This window comes from Terrapene carolina, unplaced genomic scaffold (assembly GCF_002925995.2).
Source record: "Terrapene carolina triunguis isolate 2854851 unplaced genomic scaffold, T_m_triunguis-2.0 Scaffold231, whole genome shotgun sequence".
Lineage (NCBI taxonomy): Eukaryota > Metazoa > Chordata > Testudines > Emydidae > Terrapene > Terrapene triunguis.
In genome coordinates, this window is record NW_020664582.1 from 19,876,054 (window position 1) to 19,886,634 (window position 10,581).

The 10,581-nt window shown below is 51.3% G+C and overlaps 1 protein-coding gene across 3 annotated transcripts; it reads right to left on the reverse strand.

Annotated features, from left to right (window-relative positions):
* Nucleotides 1-210: 210 nt before the first annotated feature.
* Nucleotides 211-9,212, reverse strand: SERPINF2 (serpin family F member 2). Of its 3 annotated transcripts, none has more exons than XM_024194372.3 (9): nt 9,088-9,212; nt 7,752-7,815; nt 7,015-7,086; nt 4,520-4,976; nt 4,012-4,155; nt 3,565-3,768; nt 2,550-2,692; nt 1,759-1,963; nt 211-571 (listed from the first exon to the last, which is right to left on the reverse strand). In XM_024194372.3, the coding sequence occupies exons 1-9, from the start codon at nt 9,201-9,203 to the stop codon at nt 246-248; spliced, it is 1,731 nt and encodes a 576-aa protein (XP_024050140.1). In that variant the 5' UTR covers nt 9,204-9,212; the 3' UTR covers nt 211-245. The 3 variants fall into 3 exon arrangements, with proteins under 3 accessions (XP_024050140.1, XP_024050141.1, XP_026512328.1); XM_024194373.3 differs by lacking the exon at nt 9,088-9,212 and adding an exon at nt 8,391-8,526; XM_026656543.2 differs by lacking the exon at nt 7,752-7,815 and having other exon boundaries at nt 9,088-9,162.
* Between the last annotated feature and the right edge of the window lie 1,369 nt (nt 9,213-10,581).

The window sequence follows — 10,581 nt, forward strand, 5'->3', positions numbered from 1 at the left end:
TACACCTCTTGTCTTTGTCCAATTGCATAGAGACATTGTCAGAAGCTAATGAGTATTCAAGACAATTTGGTACCAGCACTGCTGCTCAAGAGTGGTGCTGAGGGGCTCTAGAGAGAGCCCTGCCAGAGGGGACCCACTGGGATGGGGCAGAAGGGCTTCTGATGGAAGCCCAGCCAGGAGAGAGAGACCCTGCTACAGAGGTCTCATAGGCAGCAGTCCCAGGACTCCTAGGCACTGCTCCTCCCTTATTTGGGGATACTATTTTTGATGCCATTTTTCAGGTTAGGTGAGTCCTGTGGCTCTTTTTTCTGTTGGGCAGCGCTGGGGTTGGGGTTCTGGATGCTGCCCACAAAGAGTGGGATGCCTGTTGTCTCCTCAAAGATAATGAAGAGAAAGGGTTGGTTGAGGCTGAAAGTGGAGAGTGAACGAGACATCATGACACTAGTGGCAGCTGATGCCTCCACGCCATCTTCTGCAAGCTCCAGGGTGGACTGGTGCTGGATGCTAGATACAAAGAGAGGCTCATCTGTGATCTTCTGCAGGTCTGGGGCGGAAAACAACTCCCCGAGGCCTAAATAGAAATCAAATTGGGGTCAAACAGAAGCCTGTCTACTCACTAGTTCAGTGCCATGGCATGCCATTGGCTCAGACATTCATTTTATCCCTGTAGAACAGTGGTTCTCAACTTTTGTACTGGTGACACCTTTCACATAGCAAGACTCTGAGTGCGACCCCCCCCCATAAATTAAAAACACTTTTTAATATATTTAACGCTATTATAAATGCTGGAGACAAAGCGGGGTTTGGGGTGGAAGCTGACAGCTCGCAACCCTCCCAGGGGTCCTGCCCCCCAGTTTGAGAACCTCTCCGTAGAGGAAGCAACAGTCTGTATCACTGTATTCGGTACCAACACCAGGGACTGGACAGTGCACCATACCAGATCCCATACTAGGGAATGGGCAGGCAGAGTAAGGAAAAGTGCACTCTGGCCAGATTTATCAGTCCTTCCCTGTATGGATAGCTGCAAGTGCCAAACATACGCAGCTTTCATATGGACTGACCATCTATCCTAGGGCTTTATACTGCTGCCCACAGCAAGGTATCTGAGCACCTTCCACAGTGCTGTCCCTAGTGGAATTCATAGAGTCTCTGGCATTTCTTCCTAAGGGGTGGGAAGCTCTGGTGGGGTATATTTTGTTTGCTGCTTGGTGTTTATTGGTTGGTTGTAGATTTTGTTTTTTGAAGGATGCTTGGGTAGGTCGGGGGCTTTGTGGTGAATGTCATTCCTGCTATGCTGGAAATGCTGTGTCCATGAGGAAGGTCCATTTCATAACCCGGTCCAGACCCTCTTAACAAAGACTGTTTTGTCCTTAGTTCTCACACACTTTGTTCTGGGCTTTGTGATCTGCATTGTCACTGAGAAGCACAGTTGTCTTAGCAGTTCATACATCCCAACATCAAGGGAAAATAAATTGAGGTCACAGGCAGGGGAAAGGTGGTCACAGCTGAGTTTGGAAGTGAGATGGAGAGCTGAAGGAGGGGAAGATAGGGAGAGACAGCTACAGGAACTGCAGTGAAGACAGGGCAGAGAAAAGGCTGGTGCTAAAAAAGCAAAGGGCAGGAACAGGGAGAAGAGTAAAGAGTTACAAGGTCTTTGAAGTTGCCTGGAGCAAGAAGATCAGTTCTGAGCTTCAGTGCACAGATAACTGCAATCAGCCCAACCCATTCATACCGTGCAAACCTCATCCTGGGCATTACCTAGTTGGCTGAGGACTTGGTTGAGTTCAAGCTGGTAATCTACATGCAGTTTGGGCATCTTTACCATGGTGGGCTTCTCCTTGGGGAAGCGGCTGTGCAGCTTGTCATGGCTGAGGTTCGCCAGCACCTGGGAGACGTTCCACTTAAACTGGTTTGGGACAATGGCCACAAAACTCATGTTGCCCTTAAAGGGAAACCTGGCTACCTGGAAACAAACCAATCAGAAGAACTGGTGGAACAGGAAACAGCCAAGCAAAGACAATGAGGGCTCAGAAAGCGATTTGTCAATAGAACAATTAGCCATGGGGAGGAGGGCAGCATGGTGGGAGTGGAGTGGCTGTTTATCCCAGGGAGTCAGCGGTCAGACTGGAGCAGATAGTGCTAATGCTTAGATCCAGTATTTATCCACAAGGCAGGTGGAGACCAACGATATGAGAAACACAAAGGCCCCCCTGTAAAATGAACTGCATTTACACTGCAGTGGCCCTGTTCTGAAGAGATCCTCCCACTTTTCATGGGAGAATTCCATCTCCATGTTGCTTCATTTCTCTCAGACTTATCCAAAAGGTCCATTAGGTCCCATCTAGTCCATCATCCCATGAATTTGAGGGCAAAGATGTTACAGCCTTTCAGGGAACGAAGGCAAAGGATGTTTGAAAAGAACTTCTGTGTCCTGCGTCTGTGAACAGGTATTCCCATCTCTTCTCATAGAACGTCGATGCAGTGGGGGCATTGCAATAACAAAGGGATATTCCCGTAGCTGCCCAGCAGCACCCCAGACAGACTCTTACCTGAACCTCCAGGGGATCCAGAGTAAACCAGCTCAGGGAATATTTCTGAGCTTTCATCATCTCAACTGGAACTATGAACTGGTCGTCAAGGTGGAACACATCTGGCCCAGTCTGGCTGGGGTCAAACTTATGCCTCCAAAATCCTGTCCAAAACCATAAATTTATAATTAATCAAACCCAAACCTGAATGAAAAACAAAGGAAAGTGCCTGACAACACATCAGCAAACAGGTGAGTGGTGACTGGAGCAGGGAGAAAGAAGTGCCATAGCAGGAAGAATTTTGAGTGCAGGATGTCTTTATCCTCAGGAGAGGCTGTGTGGTGCAGTGGAATGAGCCAACGCCTAATGGCATCCCCTCTCTGTGCCTCAGTGAGGGAGAAGACTGAGGTGCTGTGGGAAGGAAGTAGAGAATGTCTGTAAGTGCAGGGTAAAATCCGTGATGGAGAAGAGAGACAGCTGTAGAGCAACCAGTAATGCAGGGATTGAGGAAGGAAGCCAGCATCAGTGATCCTGCAAGTGTACAGGCCAGGCCCCTGACAGCACAGAGGTACTCAGCCCTCAGGGAATTAGAGGAAGACCAGGCTAAGGTTGTGCTGGTCTGTAACCTGGCCACGACTTAGCAGGAGCACCTCAGAGCACCTTGCTGGGCACCTAATGAAGTGTGTGCGACCTGGCTAAGAAGAGCAAGATGATGTGCTGCCTCCCAGGGATCAGGACCAGTGAGGTGACAGGGATGCTGTGGGCTAGTTCTGGCTCCTGGGTCAGTTAACGTGTGTAGCACAGGTGAGGAAGTCAGGAGGCTGCGCTGTAATGAGATTTGAAGACAAGACTAAACAAGGGGAACTGCATACATGCAGGGGGGAGGAAGAGGGATCTAGCAAAATGGGGAAGAAATGAAAGGAGATTCCACCTGGGTACATGCAGCCACTTCACCTGGGGAAAGGACCCGGAACCCCAGCTAGTCACTGAGGGGAAGGCCTGGAAAGTGGGGACTGTGGAGTGCGCTGAAGCTCACCTTGGAAGTGGACAGCATTGAGTAGGAGCATCACAGTGCTTGCAGGGAGCTGATCCAGGAAAGTGGATATCTGCCCTTCAGTTGCCTCCTTTATCCACTTGTTTATGGCTATGAGGTCATTTTCATTGTTCCCAGACAGGGTCACAGGCTTTGCCCCATAGAATCGCTCTGAGTTCTCCAAGAATTTCTCTTTAACCTCAAACCCTGCAAGGAAGGAACTCGACATGAGGTCATCTGGCCTTGATGAAACTCACTCAGCGTGTCAGACAGTGCGGTGTGAAGCCAGATGTGCTCACCAGATAGCAGGGGCTTCCCCACAGGGAGTACTTCAGGAAATTAAGGGGTGTCACTGTTCTATCAGCACAGCTGCTTCAGTCTGTGTGTGTCCCAGAGAGTTTTATTTCAGCAGCCACACCCCAACAGGAATTCCCCATTCCTGGCTCTCACCTTTCTGCAGATAGATGCGTGAAGCTACACTGAGCATGGACCCTGTGAGCTGCCTGCGAATGCTGCTCAGCAGGTGATGGAGACAGGGCACTGATTCCAGGTGCAGCGCCTCCAGCAGGCGTTTCTCTGTCTGGTTTGCTGCTCCTTAAAAGCAATGTCAGATTTGTGTCAATATCCGAGGGGCTAAGGGGCAGGTGCTCTGACCACCTCCCTCTCTGGCAGGGCATCTGATGTCTTCCCAGAGAGACTCTGGTGGTCTGAGTGTAAGACATTAGCGGCAATACCCAGCACCTCCTGACTGGGTCCATGCTGTCCCAGCAAGTGAAACTGAGACCAGCCTCAAGTGAGGGTAACCTCATTCCCCTTAGTCGATAAAGCCAGAGGAGTAACATTGGCGGGAGGATACCCAGCTTAGTTGTTTGCATTTTGGACATTGGCTATGGGTGCTTCTCCTAAAGGGAACATCACAGAGGGCAAAAGCTTGTGTTGTTTGAACCTAGTAATTTACCTAGTGCCAGCTGGGACAATGCCAGGGTGATGCTGAGGGGAGACAGGATCACATTGGGTTTGCTGGTCTCCATCTGGACCTCTGTCAGGAGATCGATGGTGAATTTCATCAGACCTTCTGCTAGCCTGCGTGTCTGCTCCTGAGACATGTCACAGCCTCTCTCTTGACCTTCTCCCTCCTCTTCAGAGGAATCAACTTCTTGCACCTCCAGCACCTGCTTGTGATCTCCTACTGTCCCGGTGATAAGATGGCCCCCTGAGCTTGTGAGGCCAGCCCCGGGGCTTGTGGTGCTGGTAGTGGTAGGAAGTGGCAGTGTAGGCCCATGGATGTCTTCCCAGGTGTCAGAGGTGGAATCCGACACTGCAGCATTTGACAGGGTTGGATCCACTCCTGGCAGAAGAGTGGTGGTGGGAACAAACTGTGGATCTCCTTCTAAGGCTCCAGCCTCTTCAGAGTGCTGTAATGAAACAGAAGGAAGTTACATTGAGAGAAAGCAGGGAAACAGAGCTGCATCCTCACTCTCTTACTGGGACTGCAGGTGGCTTGTCACAGGGAGGGGACAAATGGGTCCAGTTCACACTAGTAGGGAGGCAGCATGCCTAGTTAGCCGGCACAGGCTACGTGCTCTGTGATGAAGCATTGCAGGTAGTCAGTGAGAGGGAGGCTACCCAGAGGGAACTGATCAGCACTGAAAGATCAGCACTGTCCTGACATCTGAGCAGCTACTATTAGGGCTGCACTGAAGAACAGAGGGAACAAGTCCCCTGACAATAATAGCAACCAGATGATGACCTACACTAAAGAGGAGGATGATAAAGGACCTGTTGCAGCCAGTCCCTTCTCAAAACTTGTGTGTATTCTTTGACTATGGAGTATTAGTGCCGAGGTGGCCGGTGTGTGTTGACACAGTACATCCCAGGACAGAATATGCTGAGGTAGTGACAGCATCACCCCTTGTGCCTGGACTGCTCTGCCTGAAGCAGATCAGTCCCAGCTCTGGCCAGTGCCTCCGTCCTCTCTGTTACCTGACTGGTCAGTGGTTGTGCTGAGGGATCCCACTCTGGGTTCTCTATGCTGGTGGCATTTTCCACTGCAGGGCCCTGAAGGTTGAAAGTAGTTATTCAGGATTTCACATGAGCACAAACTTGGAAAATAGAAAGTGCCTTAAAGAAAGGGTTTCTTTCTTTTCAAAGAAAACGGGCCAAGCCGGGGTCTTCCAAGACAATCAATCACTCCTCTCTGCCTACTCTCTTGATCTGCCCTGTCTAAGTGAAAAGATGGCTTCATCTCAGCTTCCTTCAGTTAAATATCTCTGGCTAACATCCTTCTCTTGGCACGAGGAGTCTCCTGCACCCCAGTTCTGGCTCCCTTCTTGTTCAGGCCTCCCTTTGCCTCTTCCGTCTGTAGCTCCAGCATCATCCTCAACCCCGAACTCTCCTCCTCTCCACACATCTAGCACTGCAGATCTGCCTCACACCATCTCTGCACATTCTCTGTGGGTGTCACAGCCTCTACATCTACAATGCTGGTCACTTCTTGGACCTAGCTGGCCCTAAATAACTCCACCTAAATGACAAAAAACCCTCCCTACAGAATAGCAGGGGGAGAGGGAGAGACATACAGAGGTTTCCTTGTGTGTATTTGAACAGATCCATGTAGCACTCAGGTAACACAGGGATGGGCACAGTGTAAAGCCAAGACAGACAGTTTCAGACACAAGCCTCTATTCTTGCTGGCCCACAGCTGGTAATTTCCTTTATTGGTTTTATGACTGAATAATTAATTCACCAGCCAATCTCTTTACACATCAGTTTCTGTCCCTTATACCAGTGATTCGCAACCAGGAGTATGCATACCCCTGGGGTACGCACAGGTCTTCCAGGGGGTACATCAACTCATCTAGATAGTTCCCTAGTTTTACAACAGGCTACATAAAAAGCGCTAGCGAAGTCAGTACAAACTGAAATTTCATATAGACAATCTGCTCTATATACTATACAGTGAAATGTACGTACAATAGTTATATTCCAATTGATTTATAATTGTATGGTAAAAATGAGAAAGTAAGCAATTTTTCAGTAATAGTGTGCTATGACACTTTTGTATTTTGATGTCTGATTTTGTAAACGGGTAGTTTTTAAATAAGGTGAAACTGGGGGTACACAAGACAAATCAGACTCCTGAAAGGGGTACAGTAATCTGGAAAGGTTGAGAGCCACTGAATTACACCATATGCTGGCCTCTCACTTCAGGCTGGGATTTTCAAACCGGCATAAGGGAGTGAGGTGTCACTGAAAGTCAGTTGGAGCTGGGTTGCCTGACCATATTTGGGACGCAGTGCGTATGGCAGACTCTGCACACAGTAAAGTTGGACATCCCCATATTTTTGGCATGTGTTTGAAGGTGGCCCTGGCAGGACTAGACCGAGGTGAGCTGGTAGAGCTTTACAAATACCCCGGAGTAACCTCAACACATGGGAGCCTGTCACCGCTTACCTCAGGGCTCTCCTGCGGGTCGGCGTGGTCAGAGGGGGGAGTCTCCATCTCAAGGGCATGTGCCAAAGGAAACTAGAAGGAAATTACCTGAGTCAGAGTTGGGGGAAAGGGAAGAGGCCCAGAGTTGGATACCAAATAGCTTCCTCTAGGTTCGGATGAGGAAATCACTCCCCTCTGGCTCACTTCCTGCCACGTCCCTCCAGACGGGGCCAGAGACTAGCACGTCCCCTGTGGTTCCCTTGGCTGACTGAAGCAGAGATGGTTCTAACCTCTTTGTAGAATGGATATAACAGAAGTGGAAGTCCCGAGGTGGGTGATGGAAATGATTAGAGAGAGACTGGAAAGATCGGGACTGTTTAGCTTAGAGAGGGAACAGGAGAGAGGGATGCAGAATAGTGGCTGAGATAGAAGATAGATTGAGCAATTCTAGATCTGCTGTCATGAGAGCAAGGAGGCAAATGGATGAAATCACAGTGCCTGATGAACTCCTGTAACTCACAGCCACTAGCGACCATTGAAGCTCAGGGGTATTTATCTGGATCATGAGCACATCCACAGTCCCATCAGACTGGATAAAGAAACCGAGGTCTATAAGCCCTTGTGTGGAGATCAGCCCTGTTCTAATCCAGCCAGCCCTGTTCCCGCCACTGCCCCCGGCTGACTGGGGTGAAGAGTGTGCTGACAGAGGAGATGTCCTGCAGGACGGGTGAAGGCAATGCTTTGTGCCTGTGGCTTACCCCTGGGCTATCGTGCAGAGTGGACAAGCAGAGCAGCAGACCCCAGAGCAGCATCGCGGTATTTCTGGAATACAAAAGCTGTCAGTGACACTCACAAGCTACTCCCTGGGTCCTCTCTGCTCCCAGGGTGCCTGCACTGTGCCTGCCCATTATTACAATGAGAACAGCAACAGATTAGGAGTCCAGAGGAGAGGAAAGGAAAGCAGGATCCACGAGGAACAGACACAAACTGCTGGGAAACCAACTCAGGGAGACAGCAGCCGGCAAGGTGAACGACGCTGAAGAGAACAGTCCCTGAATCAGCACTGGAGTCCAGGCCCAACCCCAAGGCATTGCAGCCAGAGAGTAGACCGGGACCCAGCACTGATGCAGTGCTGTAGCTGTGCTCAGGAGTTTATTCTCCCTGGACACTTGCATTTCTAACCCCTCTCACCCTCATTTGGCTGGAGAGCAAATTGCAGTTTCCTAATGATTCCCCCATGAAATCTGTCCCACACAACCCAGGGAGAGGCCCAGCTTCTCCACTCTCTCACCCAGGCACACAAAGCTGAGGAGAAGGGACAGGCCCCTGGCTGATAGTCAGAGACAGTCCCAGTTCTGCTGCTGCTCTGTGCCTCCATGGGGGACAGTGAAACTGACCTGCCTTTTAGGGAGCTGCAAGGATTCAGCAGGTGCTGCCTGTAGAGGGTTGTGGGTGGAAAGTGCAATGTCAGAGCTGATCACTAGAGTTGCCCCCTCAATAGCTGGCCTGCAGCACAGAGCCCTCCCCTTCCCACCACTCACATAGTCCCCTTACAGGCAAGCACAGCCCCTCCCACTGCTACACTCTTGTTCCTGTCACTTGGGGGGCCAGGCTCCCTGCCAGTGCCTCAGGCATGGCCCTGCCCACTCACACTGGCCTGCACCTCGCTGGGACCCGGCTCCAGCCCCAAGCACTCACCCTGGTCTAGTGGGGGTCGTTCTCCTACTCCTTGATTGGGTAAACACCCAGCACCACCCCCAAAACAGAGCTGAATTCCTGGGGGGCAGCGTCAGTTTGCCAGGCAGTCCCTAGCTTAACCTGGAAAAGCTGGGCTGCAGCCCTTCTCCCCCCATCTGCCAATCATATGTGAAGAGATTGAAGGCATTTCAATCCCCCCCCCAAAAAAAAATCCTACAGCTGGCCCCACATGCAACCCCAAACTTCACTCCAATCCCCGAGGCACCTGGCCCTCAGCTCATTGTTGAATTCTCCACCCCCCACCCACTAGCGCAATTTCACACTGTGCCCCCCCCGGAGCAGTTCCCCCCAGTTTATTGCCAAATCCCTCCTCCCCCCAGTTCCTCTGCCCCTTACCTCGGTTTGCTAAGCATTTCTCTTGGTGCTGGCACCCTCTCTACCCAGCCGATGGCTCTGCATGGGGCGGATGAAGCCCCTTGTCCAGCCCACGCTTGCCAGGCAGTGACAGGCATGACCTTCAGCACCACCCCTTATTTGAAGATTTTTCCCTTTCAGCAAATATTGACCTTGTACATCCGGTTAAACATTTGTTCTGGGATGGAGAGAATTGGTGTTTTTCTGTGGGGCTCTAGGTCGCTGCACCCCAAGGACAGCTGTGACCCTGATTTTACCAGCTTATGTTACTCCTGAAAGTCCAAGAGTAGAAGTAACAAGTGGAATCTTTTGTCTAATGGAGTCTCTCCCCCTTTGCAGATCCCCTTTGTGCCTGTAGGGGCGTGCAGACCCCTTATGCCTGGCCACAAATGGGAGAGCCAAGGTTTGGGATTTAATGGCTTTTGGGTTCCTCTCCCTGCGACTATTCCTAGAGTTTTCTGTGCGAGAAACTCCAGCTTTCTAGTCTATCTATCCCAGCCTCTCCTCCTGCTGCAGCAAACATGGGACTGTAGCCCTTTGACACATGGCCGGGGCCCAAGTTGCTGGCTGCAGTGTGTCCAAGCAGGAAGTGGAGTGGCCTCAGCTTGGGCTGAGCTGACACCCTCTGGGCCATGCCACACATCATGAAGAGTTGGGTTTCCCCACCAGCGACAGTGTTGTGAGCCCTTGACACACACCCATCAGAAAAGCCCCCACTCGGACGTGGCAGGATGGTATTGTGGGAAGGGCACGATCCTGGCTCTCTCACTGGCTCGCTATAACCTTGGCCTGAGCTTGCCCTCTGTACAGCGGAGATAATGAGCCTCACCTGTCTCTGGGGGTGATGCAGCCTCATGCATTACTATCACCGTTGGACTAGAGTGCTGGGGGGGTGGAGAATTTGAATGGGACCATAGGGCCTGAGCCAGGGCAGTGCTAGCTGAGTCTAGGCTTAGAGCCTTCGAGTGAGGGCAGGGGGCCTGCTGCCCCCTCCCCACACACATACACCCTGGAGTAGGCCCTGGCCCCCACAGTGACTACAGGGAGAAGCCTTAAGAGTTTAGGGAGGGGAGAACAGGTGAGAACAAGACAGGCCTGAGAACTGTCACCACAAGCTGCTTTAGAGGAGGCTGATTTGGGACGGGTCAGTGTTCTGTTGGGAAGCTGCTTTGAAAGGCCAGGGAGGGGGAGAGGCGCTCTAGAACATACTGAGGTAGAAGTTGGATACAAGGGTCAGCAGCACAACCTACTCCAAGCTGGCAAGGCAGAGGGCTGCTCAACCGCACCCCTTCCGTCAGGGGAGCCTACATGAGGAGATCTGGCTTGGTTCTTTTCAAGTCACTGCTCAGAGCAGAGAAACTGTTGGCTGCAGAGTAGTCACTTTGCAACCCTCTCCGACAACCCCAACCCTGGTAATGCTGCACACCCGTTTCCCCCAAACACACAGCCACACTGCACCTCCACCATCCAGCTACA